Below are 21,413 nucleotides of genomic sequence, written 5' to 3'. Positions count from 1 at the left end.
GGGTCACACATAGGCTGTCAGTGACAGCATTCCCTATTCCAACAGCCCATGCTATAAGCCTCAAAGAGGACTTCCACAGAAGGCCTACCAAGGCCGCTCAAAGGCTTCTGGGACCAAACTTCTTTTCAGAGAAAAGAGGGTACCTCTAACGGAATGTAGCCAAGGGGCCCGAAGGAACCCTAGCCAGTCATTTGTCAGGGGAATATACTCGACCCTGATTGCCACCAGGGAGGCCGACCTGGTCTCACGGAAACCTAGTCTTGGCCAACGACCTGTCTGAACACAGAGTCTCAATTCACATTCTTCAGAGAAGATATCCAGTAAGAGTGACAGCAAAGGGGCAGTAACCAACTCAGACCAGAGCGTAGAGACGAGCATCCTGGAGAGCAGGACTCAGCTTAGCGCTTTTTACCTTTACCAATGAGGGGAGTAACACTCTGCTCAATCCTGGAATCTACTCAGCGCCTGGTTGTTTGCACTGAGGAAGCTGTGCACTCTAGAGGGACCCAAACAAGGGGAGTACAACCAGCCTAGGAGCTGATCTTAAATAGGGAGGCCTCAGGGAGGCCTTCAACCACTGACCAGACTTAGGGAGCTAAGTACTATGCAGATCGCCCTTCAAGTTAAGGGAATACTGGGCTCGACCTAACAGGTAAACCATACTGTAGGCACAAAATCATGGAGGCCCAAGAGGGCGTCTGCAACATGACGTAGTTCTACATAGTGTAGAAATAAATCACAGCAGCCTTGCAAAAGGCCAAACATGTGAAACTACATGCTTAATCTGCTTAAAAGATACCCAGATGTGGGGGGAATAGTTTACAGAGTGGCCTGTGAAGGCCACACACCTAAGGCAGCTTAATGCTGGTAAAGCAAGCATCCACAAACATGGGAACTCGTTCAGATTGAAACGAGTTAAATTAGCAGAAAAAGACTGTAGAGTGCCCACATAACAGTCTACCTCAACACAATCCGACAAGCAGTGTACTCAGTAAAACACCTTTTACTCTTTAAGCAAGAGACGTACAGACTTACGCCATCATGTTCTGAAGGAGTCCCAAAAGAGGGCCTACGACTCCAGACAGACACATGGCGTCAGCTCGTGGCAGTGTCTAAGCTCTAAGGGAGCCAAATATGATAACCAAACACTCCAGTGAGGTTAACTACTCAACCTGAGCTAAATCCAAATTCAACACATTCCAACAGGCAATGTACTCAGTAAAACACCTTTTTACTCTCTAAGCAAGAGGAGTACAAACTACGCCACTCTGCTTTGAAAGAGGCCTGAACAGGGCCTACTATAGCAGAAAGACACAGGCACCAGCCGGTGGCAGTGTTCCTAAGCTTCTAAATCTGAGAACCAAACTATCCAGTGAGATTAACTCGACCTGAGCTAATTTCTGCCAGGCAATGTACTCAGTAAAAACACTTTTTACTCTTTAAAGCAAGAGGAGTACAGACCTACACCATCATGTTCTTGAAGGAGGCCCAAACAAGGCCTGCGACTTCAGAAAGACACATGGCGTCAGCTCGTGGCAGTGTCTAAGTTCTAAGGGAGCAAAATGAGAACCAGACTATCCAGTGAGGTTAACTATTTAACTCAACCTGAGCTTAAATTTGTCCCACCCATTCCAACAGGCTATGTACTCAGAAAACCACTTAACTCTTAAAACAAGAGGAGTACAAAGTATGTCAACATGCTCTGAAGGAGGCCCAAGCATGGCCTACTACTCCAGAAAACACGGGCATCAGCCAGTGGCAGTGTCTAAGCTACAAGGGAGCATAATCTGAGAACCAAACAATCAAGTGAGGTACCTAACTCAACCTGAGCTTAAATCTACACATTCCAACAGGCAATGTACTCAGTAAGAAACACTTTTTACCCTTACAGTAAGGGGAGTACAAATGAAAACGCTGCCAAAACTCTAATTAAACATCTACCAACAAACTTGTGAAACAACAAGGTATTGTACACTGAAGGAGGCCCAAGACAAAGCCTTCTACTCCAACAACACAATCAAACTTGTGGCAGTGTTACACCTATGCATTCCAACAGGCCATATACTCAGAAAAAACAATTATCACCTTTATAGTAAGGGGAGTACAAACTTAGTCACCATGCTCTGAAGGAGGCTAGAACAAAGCCTACTACTACAGAAACAGGTGCTAACCTGTGGCAGCAATAGAGTTATTAGGCACACATCGTGTAGGGCAAAATCCAGAACTAAAGCATTAACGACCCTGAGAAACAGGGGAACGCTTTACCTTTCATTCATACTGCCCTGAAACTTCAAGGGCAGATGCTTTTCACCAATAGAGAAAATATCTGTACTGAACCCAAGGGAACAGGAGCTTAAAGAAAGCTAACACTGTTTCACTCAACTTGAATGTTAATTCAAGGGTTTCAGGGGAAAAGACTAATTTACAAAGAATGAAAGTTCTAGAAAAGTGGGGCCTAGCAACACTAGCATTCTCTTATTCACATAGTGATAAGGGGCCTACCACCTGAGGCAACGGCACCAGGGAGACTAGCAATAGCATGCTACCTAGCTGCTATAATCTAGCACCTACACCAAAGGGGTAATGGGCCTTGGCCTGACAATTCTGATAAGAGGAGGCCAGAACTAGGAAACTACACTCTCTTCTGACAGGGGTAGTAATACATAGTGTGAAATGCTTCAGTATATCACCTAAACCCTAGTTCTAGCCTAGGCCAGCTATAGCTGTGGGCCTATAAGGCCACACATAAGCATAGATCTGCACGGGCTTAAACTCAACCTTTAAAAATAGAGGAGGCAACTCCAAAAACTAAAAACAAGAGCTCAGAGGAGCAAGGCTCAACCCAAGCCAAACAACGTCAGGTGGCCCCGAAGGCTGATGCTTAACATAGATCTATCTGAAGTAAAAGAGTGACAATCTCTAATACAAACTCTAGCTATAACCAGAGGAGAAAGCTACTCTACCATATGGTGGCTGTAAAGGTGGCCATATAACCAACACAAAAATAAACAACCTAATGGGAACTTCAGGGCCCTACATCCCCTTACTTTTTACTTTACACACCCAGGAAAAAGCTATACAGGAAGACTAAGGTCAACATACGGTGGGTAGGGAAAGTATTCAGACCCCCTTAAATTTTTCACTCTTTGTTATATTGCAGCCATTTGCTAAAATCATTTAAGTTCATTTTTTTTCCTCATTAATGTACACATAGCACCCCATATTGACAGAAAAACACAGAATTGTTGACATTTTTGCAGATTTATTAGAAAAGAAAAACTGAAATATCACATGGTCCTAAGTATTCAGACCCTTTGCTGTGACACTATATTTAACTCAGGTGCTGTCCATTTTTTCCGATCATCTTTTTTTTGTCATTTAACTTTTTTTTTATTATTTGAACTTTTCACCCACAAACATAGAATACACAAACACAGACAATACCAAAACTGAACATCCATAGATGTTAAACTAATAAAAACAGTAATAATAACCATTTAAAAAAAAAAAAAAAAAAAAAATACAGTATCTCTACTTGTTTTCCAAATATTTAAGAAAGCTACCCCATCTCTGATTGAAAGCATAAGTGGAGTCCGTAAGTTTTGCCAGCATACGTTCATATGATGCATTAGAAGTCATAAGCGCAATCCAATCCTTAAAAGAGGGAGTGTCTGTGTTCTTCCAATTTCGCAGCACCATTCTGGCAGCCGTAATGCATCCAGCAACAGCTAGACCAGCCTGCGCTTTAGATATTTCCTTCCGTAGAACAGTTATATCTCCAAGAAGACAAAATCTTGGAGAGCAAAGTATAGGCTGCTCCATCCACTTCTCAATGGTCTGAATGACTCTTGTCCAGAATGGAGCCACCAAATGACAATCCCACATTAAGTCCAAAACGTGCCAATAGAGTGACCACATTTCCAACAATAATTACCCTGCATTAAACCTAACTTATGAAGTCTTACTGGTGTCCAGTAATATCTATTAATTATTTTGTAGTGTATAAGTTTGCTTAACACCAAATAACACCAAATGGGGAAGTTAAAGTTTTCTCTATTTCCAACCAGCCTATGCTATCTGCGTTCTTGTCTGGCCAATGCTTACATATTTTAATAATTTCAAATGCACTATTATAAAGTTCTATATCTGGTAGCGCTAAACCGCCCTTAATTCTAGTGGCAAACATCTTTTTCATAGCTATTCTGGGTTTCTTCCCCTCCCACAAAAATTCCCTAACTAACTGATCATATTTGTCACGAATACGGTTCCCGCGGCTCTTCCTCCCGGCCGCCGGAGGGAGCCGTCACCGGAGTTCTGATCATTTCCCATTCGGACTACATTACCCATGGGCCCTCATTCCTGAGACTGATTGCTCACGCACCTGCGCCGCATTACACTCACACTATTTAAGACACACACACACACTCTCACACTGCGAAGTCTTGATTTGCCAAGGTGATCATTTCTGAGCGTTTTTCCCGTGGACTGTTTATCTGTTACTGTTTGGACTGCTTACTCTCTTGTGAATCTCCGCCGCCTGCCTCGACCCTTGCCTGTTTACTGGACTGTGTACTGTTTGCCGCCTGCCCCGATCTCTGCCTGTCCCTGTTCACGTTATTGCCTTGCCCTTGTTTGCACTGTGCTGTGTTTTGAATAAAAGCTGCAAATGGATCCTCACGCTGTCGACCCTTCATTACAGAAGACTTCGCCCCCAAACGATCCAGCAGTTCTCTCGCAGATTTCCACCGAGCTATCAGCACAGGCCAGCCAGCTCGCGGTGCATCAGCACCAACTGACCCGCTTAACATCCCTCACCGGAGAGCTGGTAAAAACCCTGCAGAGTCTGCGGTTCAATCCTCTCGAGGCCGCCATGCCGCCGCCCGCTACACCTGCCAGCCACGCGGTTCCCGCCTCCCCTGCAGTGAACCCGCGCCTCGCTCTGCCAGAAAAGTTTGACGGTAACCCAGCCAAATGTAAGGGCTACCTTCTGCAATGCTCCCTGTTTGTGAATCAACAGCCCTCACTGTACCCTAACGAATCCAGTCGGATATCGTTCGTATGCTCTTTGCTTACCGGCAAAGCGTTGGACTGGGCCACGGCGGTATGGAGAGAGGGCGGCTCCGTTTTCCCCACTTTCGCCGCTTTCCTACAGAGTTTCAAGGAGGTGTTCGAACATCCGGAGGGTGGCAAGAGTGCGGGTGACCAACTTCTCTCACTGAGCCAAGGTAAATCGACAGCAGCCGAATTTGCTTTAAATTTTCGCACCCTGGCCGCCCAAACTAACTGGTTGGAGGACACCTTAAGACTACTGTTCCGCAAGGGCTTAACTTTGGAGCTTCAAGCTGAACTGGCATGCCGTGAGGAAGGAAGATCACTAAACGAATTCATTGAACTCGCCATCCACATTGATAATCTCCTTCGATCTCGGCGTCCCAGCCGCTCATCCACCACATCCAATGCTATTGCTGAACCCATGCAACTCGGATTTACTCCACTTCTTCCGAAGAACGTGAGAGAAGGCGCCAGTTACATCTATGTCTTTACTGTGGTCAGGCCGGCCACATTAAGGTGAACTGCCCCATTCGACCCAGCACCCCCAGTCCAAAGGCGGTGAGTGTTCCCCAAAATACAGACTATTCATCCAACTGTCTAAGAATCCCCATTCAAATAACTGTCGATGAACGAAGCATATCTGCCCACGCACTCCTGGACTCTGGCGCGGCTGGAAATTTCATGTCTGACACATTCATTCGCGACCACAAGATTGCTCTAACCAACTGCCATTCTTCGTTAACAGTGGAGGCGTTAGATGGGAAACCTATTGGTGGAGGAAAAGTGGCGCACATCACCACCGAGCTCACCCTTCAGGTGGGAGCTCTCCATCATGAACAGATTCGCTTTTACGTCATTCATTCACCTAGCAACCCAGTCATCCTTGGTCTGCCCTGGCTCAGAACACACAATCCGCACATCTCCTGGAAGGAGGGTCAGATCACGCAGTGGGACCCCACATGTCACCATCGCTGCCTGAGGTCTGTCACACCCCTATCCACTCAAACCATCCCCAACTGCGAAACCGAACCCGATATAAAGTCAACCATACCAGCTGAGTACTTGGATCTAGCAATTGCTTTCAGCAAGAACAAATCGACGGAGCTGCCTCCTCATCGCCCCAGCGACTGTGCCATAGAACTGCTGCCCGGTACTACACCGCCTAAGGGCAGAATATTCCCTCTATCACAGCCTGAATCCGCAGCCATGAAGTCTTACATTGAGGGGGAGTTGGCTAAGGGGTTCATTCGGCCTTCTACGTCACCGGCTTCCTCAGGCTTCTTCTTTGTTAGGAAAAAGGACGGCAGTTTACGGCCCTGCATTGACTACTTCACGACGTCACGGTGAAGTTTCAGTATCCCTTGCCGCTAGTTCCTGCAGCCCTCGAACAACTACGACAAGCCAAATATTTCACCAAGCTGGACCTCCGCTGTGCTTATAATCTAATTCGCATCAGGGAGGGAGATGAATGGAAGACAGTCACTATGAGACTCTCGTCATGCCCTTCGGGCTAGCCAACAGTCCCTCAGTCTTTCAATCTTTCATCAACGACGTCTTCCGAGACATGCTCAACAGCTGGGTTATCGTTTACATAGACGACATCCTCATATACTCCAACACCTTCGAGGAACACGTTCAACAGGTACGAGCTGTACTTCAACGCCTGATCCAGCACAAACTATACGCCAAAGCCGAAAAATGCGAGTTCCACCGCACCTCAACTTCGTTTCTGGGCTATGTTATCAGTCAGGAGGGAGTGGCTATGGATGATGGCAAGGTAAAGGCAGTACTAGAGTGGCCCCAACCACGCACTTTAAAAGAATTGCAGCGGTTTCTGGGGTTTGCCAACTTCTACAGGCGGTTCATTAGAAACTTCAGTGGGGTCGCCGCCCCCCTAACTTCCATGACTAAACGCCAGTCCACACGACTTATCTGGTCTCCCGAAGCGGTAAATGCTTTCCAAGAGCTAAAAGAGAGATTCACTTCAGCACCCATTCTCCGTCACCCAGATCCTGAGCTCCCTTTCATCGTGGAGGTGGACACCTCCAGTACGGGCATTGGCGCGATTCTCTCACAACGACAAGGTGATCCGGCTAAGATGTTCCCCTGTGCGTTTTACTCCAGGAAACTGTCTGCGGCAGAGCGCAACTACGATGTGGGCAACCGGGAACTGCTGGCAATGAAGGCGGCGCTGGAGGAGTGGCGCCACTGGTTGGAAGGGGCGAAATATCCATTTACCATTCTCACCGACCATAAAAATTTGGAGTACCTCCGGTCTGCCAAACGTCTGAATCCTCGACAAGCACGATGGGCAATGTTCTTCACCCGCTTTCAGTTCACGGTTACGTACCGACCGGGGTCAAGGCGGATGCTCTGTCCCGGCAGGCCGAGGAGGTGGAACGTCCAGAAGATACAGAAAACATAATTCCTGAAACCCTATTACTCGCCCCAGTTCAATGGGATGTCATGACCGAGATCTCGCAGGCTAACGAACAAACAGCGCCTCCACCAGCATGTCCACCCAACCGCACCTATGTTCCCATCCATCTCCGGGACAAATTGCTACATCACGTCCATGACCTTCCCAGTTCCGGCCACCCAGGTATCACCGCCACCCTACACCTGTTACAGAATCGATTCTGGTGGGAGACCATGCCGGCAGACATAACAAACTTCATCACCAACTGCACCGCCTGTCAAACTTCTAAAACCCCACATCAAGCTCCCGCAGGTCTGTTACAACTTCTCCCCATTCCTCAACGACCCTGGTCCCACATTGCCATAGATTTCGTCACCGATCTTCCCGAATCCCAGGGCCACACCACCATACTCACCATCATTGATCGCTTTTCGAAAGCATGCCGGTTGCTACCACTCCCCAAACTACCCACTGCTTTGGAAACAGCAGAACTCCTGTGCAACCAGGTCTTCCGGCTCTACGGTCTGCCGGAGGACATTGTATCCGACCGGGGCCCGCAGTTCACTTCACGGGTCTGGGCAGCGTTCTTCAAACAGCTGAACGTCAACATCAGCCTCTCTTCTGGGTACCACCCCGAATCCAACGGGCAGACTGAGCGCATGAATCAGGAGCTCACAAGATTTCTACGCACATATTGTCAGCATAATCAATCCGACTGGAGCCGCTATCTAATGTGGGCCGAATATGCTCAAAACTCCCTGCAGAAACCTGCCACCGGCATCACGCCGTTCCAATGCGTCCTGGGGTTCCAACCACCTCTCTTCCCATGGTCTGGGGAACTATCCAACTTACCCTCTGTCACTGAGTGGATGCGCCGAAGCGAGGCGACCTGGGACATGGCACATCATCACCTGCAAAGAGCTGTAAGACGACAGGAGGCTCAAGCCAACCGACATCGACGCCCCAATCCTTCGTATGCTGTGGGACAGTGGGTTTGGCTGTCTACCAGGGATCTACGACTCAAACTTCCATGCAGAAAACTCAGTCCCAGGTTTGTAGGGCCTTTTCAAATCACAAAACAAATCACACCTGTATCTTTTCGTCTCAATTTACCTGCTAATTACCGTATTTCTCCCACTTTTCATGTATCGTTGCTGAAACCCTCCGGGGGCCCGAGGGAGGAGCCGGAGGGAGCCGAGGCCCGCAACCCCCCACCCCTGATCATCGAGGGCGAGGAAGCCTACCAGGTTCGAGGGCTACTCGATTCCAGGCGCCGGTGTAGAGGACTGCAATATCTGGTGGACTGGGAGGGGTACGGCCCGGAGGAGCGATCCTGGGTCAACGCGGATGATATCCTGGACCCATCTCTCATTGAGGAGTTTCATCGGACGCATCCGGAGAGACCGGCCCCTCGACCACGTGGCAGACCCCGGCGCCCGCTTCCTCGCGTCTGGAGCCGCTCGCAGGGGGGGGGCTCTGTCACGAATACGGTTCCCGCGGCTCTTCCTCCCGGCCGCCGGAGGGAGCCGTCACCGGAGTTCTGATCATTTCCCATTCGGACTACATTACCCATGGGCCCTCATTCCCGAGACTGATTGCTCACGCACCTGCGCCGCATTACACTCACACTATTTAAGACACACACACACACTCTCACACCGTGAAGTCTTGATTTGCCAAGGTGATCATTTCTGAGCGTTTTTCCCGTGGACTGTTTATCTGTTACTGTTTGGACTGCTTACTCTCTTGTGAATCTCCGCCGCCTGCCTCGACCCTTGCCTGTTTACTGGACTGTGTACTGTTTGCCGCCTGCCCCGATCTCTGCCTGTCCCTGTTCACGTTATTGCCTTGCCCTTGTTTGCACTGTGCTGTGTTTTGAATAAAAGCTGCAAATGGATCCTCACGCTGTCGACCCTTCATTACAATTATTGTTTAAATATAGATGATGGAAACTCTAAGGGGATCATCATAAAAATATAATTAATCTTGGATGATACCATCATTTTAATAGTATTAACCTTCCCCCACAATGATAAATTTAACATTTTCCATTTGGCAAAAATTTGTCTTAATACTCTGAAGTACAGGGGTCATATTAATCTGAACAATATGAACTAAATACTTCATTCCATTTGGTATCCATTTGAAAGGAAAAGCTCCCACATCAGCCCGCAAACATCCTACCGAAATTGGCATTACTTCTGACTTGCCAGTTAACTTTATACCCTGATATCTGGGAAAAGTTTTCAATAATATCCATCACGCCAGGGATAGAAGTATTTGGATTTGACAATAACAAAAGAATATTGTCTGCATATAAAAAAAGTTTATATTCCCTATCACCCATCTGAACACCTTTCACTCTTATGTCCCTCCTAATTGCGATTGCCAAAGGTTCCAAAAACAAGGTAAAAAGCAAAGGAGACAATGGATCCCCTTGTCTTGTGCCTCGCCCTAATTTAAAGAAAGGAGAGATGATGCCATTTGACAGAACTGCTGCACGAGGTGCAGAATACAAAACCTTGACCCATTTAAGGAATACTGGCCCAAAACCGAAAACTTGTAAAGTATATATTAGATATCCCCATTCTACTCTGTCAAATGCCTTCATCGCATCTAGCGAGAAGGCAGCAACTGGCACATTCTCGTTACGGTTTTGCCATATTAGATGGAGTAGTGATCGAAGGTTATCAGAAGAGGATCTCCCTCTAATAAAGCCTACCTGGTCACTGTGAACAATATGAGATAAAACACCTTCCAACCTCAACGCTAATACTTTAGACAAAATTTTACAATCAACATTTTCTAAACTAACTGGCCGAAAACTCCCAGGATCATAAGGATCCTTGTCCTTTTTAAGAATTAGAGTGATTAGCGCGTCATTAAATGTTGGAGGCAGCTGTTCCAAAGCCAATGCCTCTCTATATACTTCTTTCAATATTGGTGCAACAATGTCAGTGTACTTCCTATAGTATTCGACAGGAAAGCCGTCCAAACCTGGTGACTTAGCCGTCTTCATTGACATTATTGCAGCCCTTACTTCGGATTCTTCTATAGGTGCATCCAGCATCTCAAGCTGATCTGAAGACAGAGTGGGAAGCATGACTTTGGGAAAAAAAGTCCTTATATCTACCATAGTCTGGAGTTGATTCTGCTTCCTATAGTTGTTTATAAATTTTTTCAAAAACATTATTAATGTCCGAATTATTGGTTACTACTACTTCTTTTTCATTTTTAATTGCTGAGATTGTAAAACTAGCATCCTTTTGTTTTAATTGTCTTGCTAACAGTTTACCAGTCTTTTCTCCACTCTCATAAAAAGCTGTACGCATTCTAAACATTGCATATTCTGCCTTCTTATTATAAATATCGTTAAGCTGATATTTCAGCTCACATATTCGTTTTAAACCTCCCTCTGAATACTTGAGTGACAATTCCCTATCTAGACTTTTTATTTTAGATTCAATTGCTTTAACTTTTTCTTTATTCACTCTCTTTATCAAACTAGCATGTTGTATTACCTTACCCCTAACAAAAGCTTTGGATGCTTCCCACACTGTCCCCACCCTTTCAGTGGAGCCGACATTAAACTCAAAAAATTCTTTCAAATGAACACCAAGTGACGCACCAAAACTCTGATCCTGTAGCAAAGATTTGTTAAATCTCCATCTATTTTGTCTTGGTGGCCTAGAGTTAGTGCCAAATGTTAGTTCTACTGGAGCATGATCAGACAAAGCAATCACCCCTATCTTACAGTCAACCACTGACTCGACTATATCGGCAGAAACAAGAAAATAATCTATCCTTGAGTATGATTTATGATTATGTGAAAAAAAGGTATATTCTCTCTCTCTGGGATTTACAAACAACAATTTGCCACTTGTCTGCCACCTGATGTCACCTGATGGAGTTTGGGTTCCTTGCCGCTGTCGCCTTTGGCTTGCTTAGTTGGGGACACTTGACTTGACATTTGATATTCAACAGTGCTTTGATCTGCCTGCATTGACACTATTCTTTAAGAGCTGCTGTGCAGCCAAACAATGTACCAGTTATCAATGTAAAGCTGCTTTGACACAATCTACATTGTAAAAAGCGCTATATAAATAAAGGTGACTTGACTTGACTTGACAAACCTCCATATATCAATCAACCCTAAATCTTTCATCATGAGCTGTATAGCCAACCTGTCCCTGGGTACAGCTTTATGGTAGGTAGTTCTGTCTAAAAAACCATCTTGTATCTGATTAAAATCTCCTGCCATGATTAATCTACTTCCCACCTGCCCTCCAATCGTCTTATTAACCATGTGAAAAAAATCACTGTCCTCCTTGTTAGGAGCATAAATATTGCAAAAATCTCATTTTTGCCCATTAATGATGGCCTCCAGCCAGATCAACCTACCCTCGTCATCCTTCTTTTGCTTAATCATGACAAAGTTTACCCTCTTATGCACCAGGATTGCTACTTCATTTCTCTTACTGTGACAAAGCTGACCTAATTGTCACCGCTGGGCAATATTGGCACACATACACATGCACTCACACAGTAATACTAACCTTTGTAATGATCCAGGCTCATTTCCCCTCCCACTGTTGCTGCTGTCAGCGGCGCAGGTGCACACTCAGTCCCGATGGCACACGGACATGTTGAACATTATTTCTTTGCCCCTCCGTCAGTATTCATAACCCTGGACATTTCACACACTCACACTGCACGTTGATGGATGTATTGTCTTGTCCTGTCCTTGTTTTAGTGTGTTTAATTGGGCATGCGATGGTCGGCGTTCCAGTGTGAGACGCTGCGTCGGCAAAACAGAGCAATCGAGCGGCGATTGGTTATGACGTCACTGACCGCGCCGCACCGGCACAGTGCACCGGAAGCCGGCCAAACCATTGTGTAATGTTAATAGGGGTACCCATGTTTTATGTGTGATAAAATTGAAGTGTTAAATGTATTATTCTTGTAGTGAATGTTCTTATTTGTGGATTATGTGTGGAGTTTGTGTTTTATGTTAATTAAATGTATAGGATTGAGTGAAAATGGGTTAAGAAATGATTTTATACCTGCTATACATACCTGGTTTGAGGAGTCCCGTGGTAGGGGCGGGGTGTAGTCTGGCTTATATAAGAGCAGGCCAGACTCAAACAAATTGCTTGTTTACCAAGTCAAAGTGAGAGTGCAACTGCGGTGCCTCGAACGAACCTCCAATCACCTGTATGTTGTGAATACTTACCTGTACATATTTTTGATTGGATTATTTCCTCTTTATTTTGCTGTTGGTTGGTTTTTTTTTTTTGGTACTTTGGTTTTTTTTTCTTTTTTTTCCCCATCGTTGTTGTGCACCTGTATATATATTTCACCGTTGGACTGTGTATATTTTTGGCACTGTAAATAAACACACTTGCACAAAAGTGCTATTGCGGGCTGAGCCATCAATTTTAACATCTTTTACAGACATTCACTTCGTCCCCAAGCGAGTGGTGGTTCTCGCTTCATCACATTTGGTGGCAGCGGTGGGATGGCAACCCGCAAGACAGTGCCAAAAGGTAGAAAACCCAGGACGGGTTTGCGGTCCCAGGTGAAGACGGTGGCTAAGGAGGAGGGGACCTGGGATTCGATGGAATCTACAGAGGAGGCAGCTGCAAAGCTTCCTGAAGCCTCAGCAAAGGCCAGTTCACCGCAGTCCAAGCCCATCACGTCCAGTGCAACATCTGGTGAAGGAATGGTGTCCCTGATGCACAAATTCCTTGACGCACAAGAGCAGAGGGAAGAGAGATACCTGCGAGAGCTCCGTGGACTACGAGAGTCCATCTTACAGTCGGTGCGGCCTGCAGAGACCTCGTTAGACATGGATAGTCTATGGATGGACCTACCAACACCAGCAGCACAGAGAGTCTCCACACGAGGTGGTCCAGCACATGTCCTAGACTCCACAAATGTTCCTGCATCAAGCCAGCCAATGCTGCGTTCTGAACCGAAAATGCCAGCCTTCCAGCAGGGGGAAGACATTGAAAACTATCTTCGGTGGTTCGAGCGGCTGGCCAGGACCTGGGGATGGCCTGAGCAGGAGTGGAGCTTTCGACTCGTTCCGCTGCTGACAGGGCAGGCACTGGAGGCGTATGGATGAGGAGCAGGCGGAGGTGTATGCTGATCTAAAGGAAGCACTGCTGGAGAAATTTAACATCTCACCAGAAACCTACCGCCAGCGCTTCCGAGCGTCCTCTGTTCCAACGGGAGAATCACCAACAGAAACCTACCATCGCTTAAGGAATCTGTATCGACCATGGGTACGGCCTGAGGAGCACTCTAAAGAGGAGATTGGTGAGGCTATTATCCTGGAGCAGCTTCTTCGCGTGCTTCCGTATGATACTCGCACCTGGGTACGGGAGCATGAGCCGACGACGGGGCTGGCAGCAGCGAAGCTGGCTCAACAGTACATGAACGCTCACCGTGGAGGCCCACGCACTCAACAACCACCTAGAGGTACTGTACGTTCTGTTTCTGATAGCTCTGGGGCTGGGGTTGAGAGACGACATGCTGATCGTACAGACAATGCACAAGGCCAAAAATCAACTGTGGGCAAGGGATTAATTTGCTTTTATTGCCAACAGCCAGGACACAAAGCATCGGTGTGCCCTGGGCAAAAAGCAAAACTGACTGGATTTTGTTATGTTCCCAGAGAGGAAGGCAATGTGAGAGACTTTGTAGAGGGAAGTCAAATTGTGTGCAATGTAACAGTGAATGGACATTCTTTGCAAGCTCTTTTGGACGCTGGTAGCACTCTTTTGGCTGTTGAAGCCATGTTTTGTATCAAATGTCAATTATGTGAATACCACCGCTGTTCAGTGTGTACATGGGGACGTAAAGCAGTATCCCTGAGCTGAAGTGATTGTTGAAGTGCATGATCAATTGTACTTGTTAAATGTTGCCATAATTGATAACTTACCAGCTGACATGATTCTGGGTCGAGACCTACCGGTACTGAATGATCTGTTACAACCCACCGAAGACTTTGAAACTGCTACCCCTTCTGCTACTGTTAAAGTGTCATGTGAAATGAATTATGAAAAACTTGTCCCACCCAATCCCGTTTAAGTTTTTCAGCCTCTGTACCCATCATGTGTGTTTCTTGAACTAAAGCAATGTCAACATCATTAGATTTTAGGTAACTTAACCATTTTCTTCTTTTAACTGGATTATGGGAACCATTTATATTCCAGGATACAATTTTTAAACAATTAGCCATTCCACAGATGCTTTCCTATCATACCACATGTTGTCTGAGAAAAAAAAAAAAAAAAAAAATACATACATACAAAACAATGAACATTACATTAACAGTCAAGAACCCCATATTCTCAAACCCACCCACATCAAATCCTGTAACCAGTAGAAGGCCCCACCCATACATGACCCGCGAGGCGCAAACGATAGAATCACCTGTAGACCCCGCCCCGTGACGTTCGTATGAATGAAATGTTAACACCCAACCAATTGTACTGCAGAGAACAGACGCAATATCATACACTATTTATAGTGCAAGTCCAACTGTAACTGTCCAACCTGTTTCAGTTCTGTAGCACAGTGAATAAACGTGTCCAACACACTTTAAAATGCACGGACAGTTGTTCAACATCTTCCAGTTCTACAGCATACAGCATGGACTTGTCCAAGAACTTATTGTTTAATATACTTTAGTTCTGCAGCACATAACAAAAACTCGTCTAACCTAAAACTCCGGTACCTCAGTCTTTTTCAGACAGTAGCTCCAACGCTTTACGATGATCATCAAAGCTCACTCGTTCGCCTTTCCATGTGAAACGTATTACTGCAGGGTATGCCAATGTGAAACGAATATCCAACTCGTGCAGCCGCTTTCTCACAGCTGTAAATTGCCGTCTTCTTTCCGCGACATCCCTCGTCATATCGGGAAAAAGGGAGATCTTGGAGCCCCTCCACATAATGCCGCCGCTCTCTCGCACTTTCGCTCTCACCGCAGCCATAACCCTCTCTCTTTCGAGGAAACTATGAAAACGCATAATAATGGGGCGAGAAGGCCTGTTTTCCTCCGGCACTAGGCCCAAAGATCGATGAACCTGCTGCAACTCTGTCTCGGATATATCCACTCCCAAGGCCTCAGAAAAAATCAACCTCACGCATTCCCGTAATTTACCACTCTCTGACTTTTCCTTAAGACCAATCAGCCGCAGGTTAAGGCGCCTCTCTCTGTTGACCAGGTCGGACAAGGAAAACCCCAAGCTCTGCACACTCTTTAGTACTTTTTTCCACCATTTGTTTTAGTCGCTCATTCTCATCCTCAAGCACACCTATTCGGGTCTCGGCCTCGTCAAGCCATTGCGCGGTGGCGGCGGCATCAGCTTTCATCTGAAACTGCGTAGTCTTGACACCCGTCAAATCGGCCTGCAAAGTTGACAGATTTGCACTAAACCAGGCCATTTCCTCCATTGCAGTTTTTAAAGCAGCCTGTAACTCTGCAAAACCTGGTGGTGCTGTTTCGGGTACAGATTGAGAGTCCTTTTCGTTTGTCTTGGCTGCTCCGCTGCTCGCCATTGCAGCGCAACTGGCGCTTTGCTTAGCAGCCCGTGTCTTTGATGTCATAACCAAGCAGGTTCAAACTAATATGTAATCCACTACAACCAAATCACACTAACTAAAGTACCGTTATTGAAATTAGGGCGTAAACAAACTTAAAAATGAATAAATAACTGAGGCAATGCGGGAGCTAGTTATCAGACCTCCATCTTGTTCAACGGTCCCACGTGACCCCCTCTTCTGATCATCCTTGAGATGGTTCTACACCTTCATTTGAGTCCAGCTGTGTTTGATTATACTGATTGGACTTGATTAGGAAAGCCACACACCTGTCTATATAAGACCTTACAGCTCACAGTGCATGTCAGAGCAAATGAGAATCATGAGGTCAAAGGAACTGCCTGAAGAGCTCAGAGACAGAATTGTGGCAAGGCACAGATCTGGCCAAGGTTACAAAAAAATTTCTGCTGCACTTAAGGTTCCTAAGAGCACAGTGGCCTCCATAATCCTTAAATGGAAGACGTTTGGGACAACCAGAACCCTTCCTAGAGCTGGCCGTCCGGCCAAACTGAGCTATCGGCGGAGAAGAGCCTTGGTGAGAGAGGTAAAGAAGAACCCAAAGATCACTGTGGCTGAGCTCCAGAGATGCAGTCGGGAGATGGGAGAAAGTTGTAGAAAGTCAACCATCACTGCAGCCCTCCACCAGTCGGGGCTTTATGGCAGAGTGGCCAGACGGAAGCCTCTCCTCAGTGCAAGACACATGAAAGCCTGCATGGAGTTTGCTAAAAAACACCTGAAGGACTCCAAGATGGTGAGAAATAAGATTCTCTGGTCTGATGAGACCAAGAGACAAGGGTGTTTTTCAGCTGCAGGGACAGGACGACTGGTTACAATTGAGGGAAAGATGAATGCGGCCAAGTACAGGGATATCCTGGACGAAAACCTTCTCCAGAGTGCTCAGGACCTCAGACTGGGCCGAAGGCTTACCTTCCAACAAGACAATGACCCTAAGCACACAGCTAAAATAACGAAGGAGTGGCTTCACAACAACTCCGTGACTATTCTTGAATGGTCCAGCCAGAGCCCTGACTTAAACCCAATTGAGCATCTCTGGAGAGACCTAAAAATGGCTCTCCACCAACATTTACCATTCAACCTGACAGAACTGGAGAGGATCTGCAAGGAGGAATGGCAGAGGATCCCCAAATCCAGGTGTGAAAAACTTGTTGCATCTTTCCCAAAAAGACTCATGGCTGTATTAGATCAAAAGGGTGCTTCTACTAAATACGGAGCAAAGGGTCTGAATACTTAGGACCATGTGATATTTCAGTTTTTCTTTTTTAATAAATCTGCAAAAATGTCAACAATTCTGTGCTTTTCTGTCAATATGGGGTGCTGTGTGTACATTAATGAGGAAAAAAATGAACATAAATGATTTTAGCAAATGGCTGCAATATAACAAAGAGTGAAAAATTTAAGGGGGTCTGAATACTTTCCGTACCCACTCTATTTTAATATAAAAATACATAAACCAACTTACTCCCTGCAGCTCGAAGAACGAAGACTTACCATCATAGAAGGATGGAATCTGGTTCTTTCAAGCCTGAAAGAGCCCCTTCACTATCAAGCCAGAAGGCGAGCCATCAGAAAAATGTTCATCATGGGCCCGGCCCTCAGCCTGAATGTAAGAAGCGCCTGGGTAAAATCAACCATTACTCAGGAGGTGGAAGAAGAGAGGAGAGGGTAGATGTAGCTACCCTCACGGAGAAGAAAACAATCACTGATGCTGCTGGCATCTGTGATTGATCACCTCCCTCAGATCCTGCTTCTTCTACCTGGAGTCCCGCCTTCTCTGGGACCTGCTCCAAGGAGGAGGAGGTGCCCGAGAGGCCGCACTGGACTTCTGGGCCTGTCTCCAATCCTCGAATCGGGACGGACCAGGACCTCCTGTCTGTCTGGGCCCAGGATCAGATCTGAGGGGTATGCAGGTTTTAAACGCTGCCGAGCGCGCTTTCGCCTCTCTGAACTTTCCCACCACTGCCTCGACGGAGGTACCAAAAAGTTCAGAGGGCGAAACTGGTGCATCGAGGAGAAAGCTCTTTTCTTTCTCCCCGATGTCAGCCATGTTCAGCCACAGATGTCTCTCCGTGGCCACCATTGCTGCCATCGATCTTCCAACCGAGGCAGCAGTCTGTTTAGTGGCCCGGAGAGCTAGATCTGTGGTGCGGTGCAGCTCTTTTACCGCCTCAGGGGACAGACCTTGCCCCTGATCCAGATCCTTCAGCAGGTCAGCCTGGTAAGCTTGTAACACTGCCATAGTGTGTAAAGCAGCACCAGCCTGACCCGCTGCTGCGTATGCCCTGCCATTCAAACGAGAAGTCATCTTAAGGGGCTTGGAAGGCAGGACCGGAGCTTTCAGTGTCAGGGCCCGCCCTGTGACGAGATAGTTCGCAAACATCTCATCAACAGGGGGCATCGACACATACCCATGCTGGCTCAATCCCTCAACATCAGCGAAATTAGCCCGCTGATGCTGGTGAATACAAGCCGAGTATGGGTTCTTCCATGCCTTCTCGATCTCAACATGTAGATCAGGAAGAAATGGAAGGCTCGCGGGGGCTGTCGGGTTATGGCTGGAAAGGAACCGCTCGTCGAGCCATCCGCGGAGAAAATTCAAATTTTGAGAAAATGGCCTTTAAAGATACATACTGAAATCAGCAGACGCAAATAGATAAAGTGCTATAAAAGGTACAGTTTTGAATGTTTTCTTTCCACTAATCTGAGAAAAAAAACACTTTATGAAAAGCCAAAAAGCCCAAAATCTCAAAAACAGTTTTTACCTGTAGTGTATCGCCTTAAATACAGTAACTAAATACATTTACTTATACACTTTACACCACTGCTGATAAATAATGGAGCCACTATGATAACTCATGTCTTGGTTTGCTTATTGTTTTACAGAGCCTTGCCCTCAGCTGACCTCTCATTTACCTCTATTCCTTTAACTGGAGATAAACGGACTGATGCCGATATACAGGCTTTCATCAGAGCCAGACACAACCTGCTCAACAACACAGGTATTATTCACACACACACATACATCTATCTTTGTGAGGACATTCATTGACACAATGCAGTCTGTTGCTCCTTACCCTAACCTTATCCAACACAACTAAGTGCCTAACCCGAACCCTTACCCTAAACCTACCCTTAACCTATATATGATGTTATTACTAAAACCAAGTCTTCACCCTCAGGCCAATAAAGAGGTATAATAAAGTCACTTTACTCCCTTTGTCCTCAATCCACTGGTCTAAAACTCAAACACACACATACACACTGACCTAAGGAAACATTTTAAATATTAAGGAGAAAGAAAGTGGATGTAGTAAGTTTTTTCAGTTGCTAACAAGCATTGTTCAATACTGAAGCCACATTTTCAAAACTCTTCACACATTCAGCAAAACAGAAGTCTTTGTCGACCAAACTGTGTATCATTTTTCATTGCTTTCACCAAAATGCATTAAATGACCAAGTCCATGAACACTTTTGTCATTCATACTTCGCCATCTGCAAAACACTTTATATTTGCAGCACATTTTTCAAATGCTAACACACTGTTTTCAAAACGGATAAAACCACATTGAAAACAGAATGATGGCAAACTCTGTGCATTTCTGCAGGAATTATATTGAAATATAAAATCTTAGCAGAATATTTACAATGAAATTAAATAATAATTATACCAAACACAACTAAGTACAATTTCAGCTGAAAGCCAAACCCAGGTGTCCTATTTTTAGTCTCTCTTACAGTAGTACATTTATTCAGTCATCTTTTAGTAAATCTTCAAATTTTATTTGGAAACATGGATCAAGGAAGACATATTGGTGGGGAAAGAAGAGTGGCAGAGAGAGGGAGGACTAAAACCTTAACAGTACTGTACATGCATACATCCATCCACTTGTCCTATGTAGGGTCATGGGGAGGCTGGAGTCTTTCCCAGTGTCTCAGGTCATAGGCAGGAAAGCTGGACGGGGATCCATCACGGGGATGACACACACATTCATATTCACACTCACACCTACGGGTAAACTTACATTCTCCAATTCACATGTTTTTGATGTTTTTCTGTTTGTTTTTTATTGCTTCAAGAATTAGTTTTTTATTTCAACTTTTTATTTTTTGCAAGTAAATTAGTATATAGCAAAAAAGTTATAGCCAAAAAAAAAATTTCTGCATTTCTCATTCATTCTTTGTGCAGCAATAATACAGTCAGTAAAATTAAAAGATCTTATTCTTATCCTATAATGAAATACTGATTTATGTGAAAAATCATTCATATTTTAAAGATCAAAGTTTATCATTTATGTAATGCTCCCTGTTAGTGTTTTTTAGGTCAGTGTGTTATGAATGGCATGTATGTTTTCTGAATGAGAATTGTTGCCAGTGTATGGTGGAATGAGCTTATTTTGAGACATTTGAGGAAAAGTTTCACTTGAATTGGATCAGGTTTCTGTGGACAACAAAAACAGATGCTTCAGCTTCTTTTCTTCCCACTGCAAGGCATCCCAGCACAGCCAGTGGAAGACATTGCCGCCCTGACTCATGAAGGTTCTTCACCATATTAGTTCAGAGAAACAACAGTTTATATTTCCATAAGATAACATGTATCTGCTAAAATAACATCCAACTCAGTCACTTGCATTTATCAATCTTATGCACTTCCTTATTCATGGGCCGCAGCAGAGGGCACTGGCATTGCAGGTTTTTATCAGAGAGCTGAATCCATTGGAGTTGGCCCGAAAGGTGGTTGGCTCGCGCTGCCAGAGCGCCCATGGTGAGTCCGGATGTTGGAGAGTTCATCTTCATGGTGGCTGAGCTTGGCTCCTTGAAGATTCATTGCAGATTGCAGAGGTGATCCGTCCTCTGGGTCCATGTCTGACCAGTGTGTGATGTCAGATTTTTTGGAAGGTCCCAAAAGCAGACAGATGCTCAACTGAGACATTATTTAAAATCAAGGCAAAAAACAGGGGCGAGCCACGTGGCTCTGGGCCTACTCGAGGAAGGTCAGATGCGAAGAGCAGTCAGACAGGTGAGGGTCCAGCTAGAGAAACAGTCCATTCAATGACCAAATCCAGATATGAAGAGAGGAGTCAGATAGTCGAAAAAAGTCATTATCAGGAGACAATCGACATGGCAGATCAGGACCAAGGTCATAGATGAGAGGAGATCAAACACACGTTGACAGTCCAGCTGGCACAAACAGTGCCAGAGGTTAATCAGAGAACTAGAACCAAGGACAAGAGTTAGGCAAATTCCTTGCCAATGTCTGAGAGGAAACGAGAATCTGCGTCAAGCGCTTTGGGAACGCCTCTGCATGATTGCG

General features: G+C 45.6%; 1 protein-coding gene across 2 annotated transcripts in view; it reads left to right on the top strand.

Moving 5' to 3' along the window:
* Positions 1-21,413, top strand: part of kif6 (kinesin family member 6) — a 204,618-nt gene that overhangs the window by 168,616 nt on the left and 14,589 nt on the right. Inside the window, exon 20 of one of the 2 annotated variants that reach the window (XR_007925896.1) lies at positions 18,986-19,050. Coding sequence is in view for 1 of the 2 variants with exons in the window: in XM_051867843.1 (XP_051723803.1) it covers positions 18,986-19,101 (116 nt within the window). In the remaining variant the exon portion in view is untranslated. Of the gene's footprint in view, positions 1-18,985; positions 19,102-21,413 lie in introns of those variants that run through there. The other variant, XM_051867843.1, reaches the window with a different exon arrangement.

This window comes from Ctenopharyngodon idella, chromosome 17, assembly GCF_019924925.1.
Source record: "Ctenopharyngodon idella isolate HZGC_01 chromosome 17, HZGC01, whole genome shotgun sequence".
NCBI lineage: Eukaryota > Metazoa > Chordata > Actinopteri > Cypriniformes > Xenocyprididae > Ctenopharyngodon > Ctenopharyngodon idella.
The sequence above is the reverse complement of the archived record's forward strand: the minus strand, read 5'-3'. Positions and strand labels throughout refer to the sequence as shown.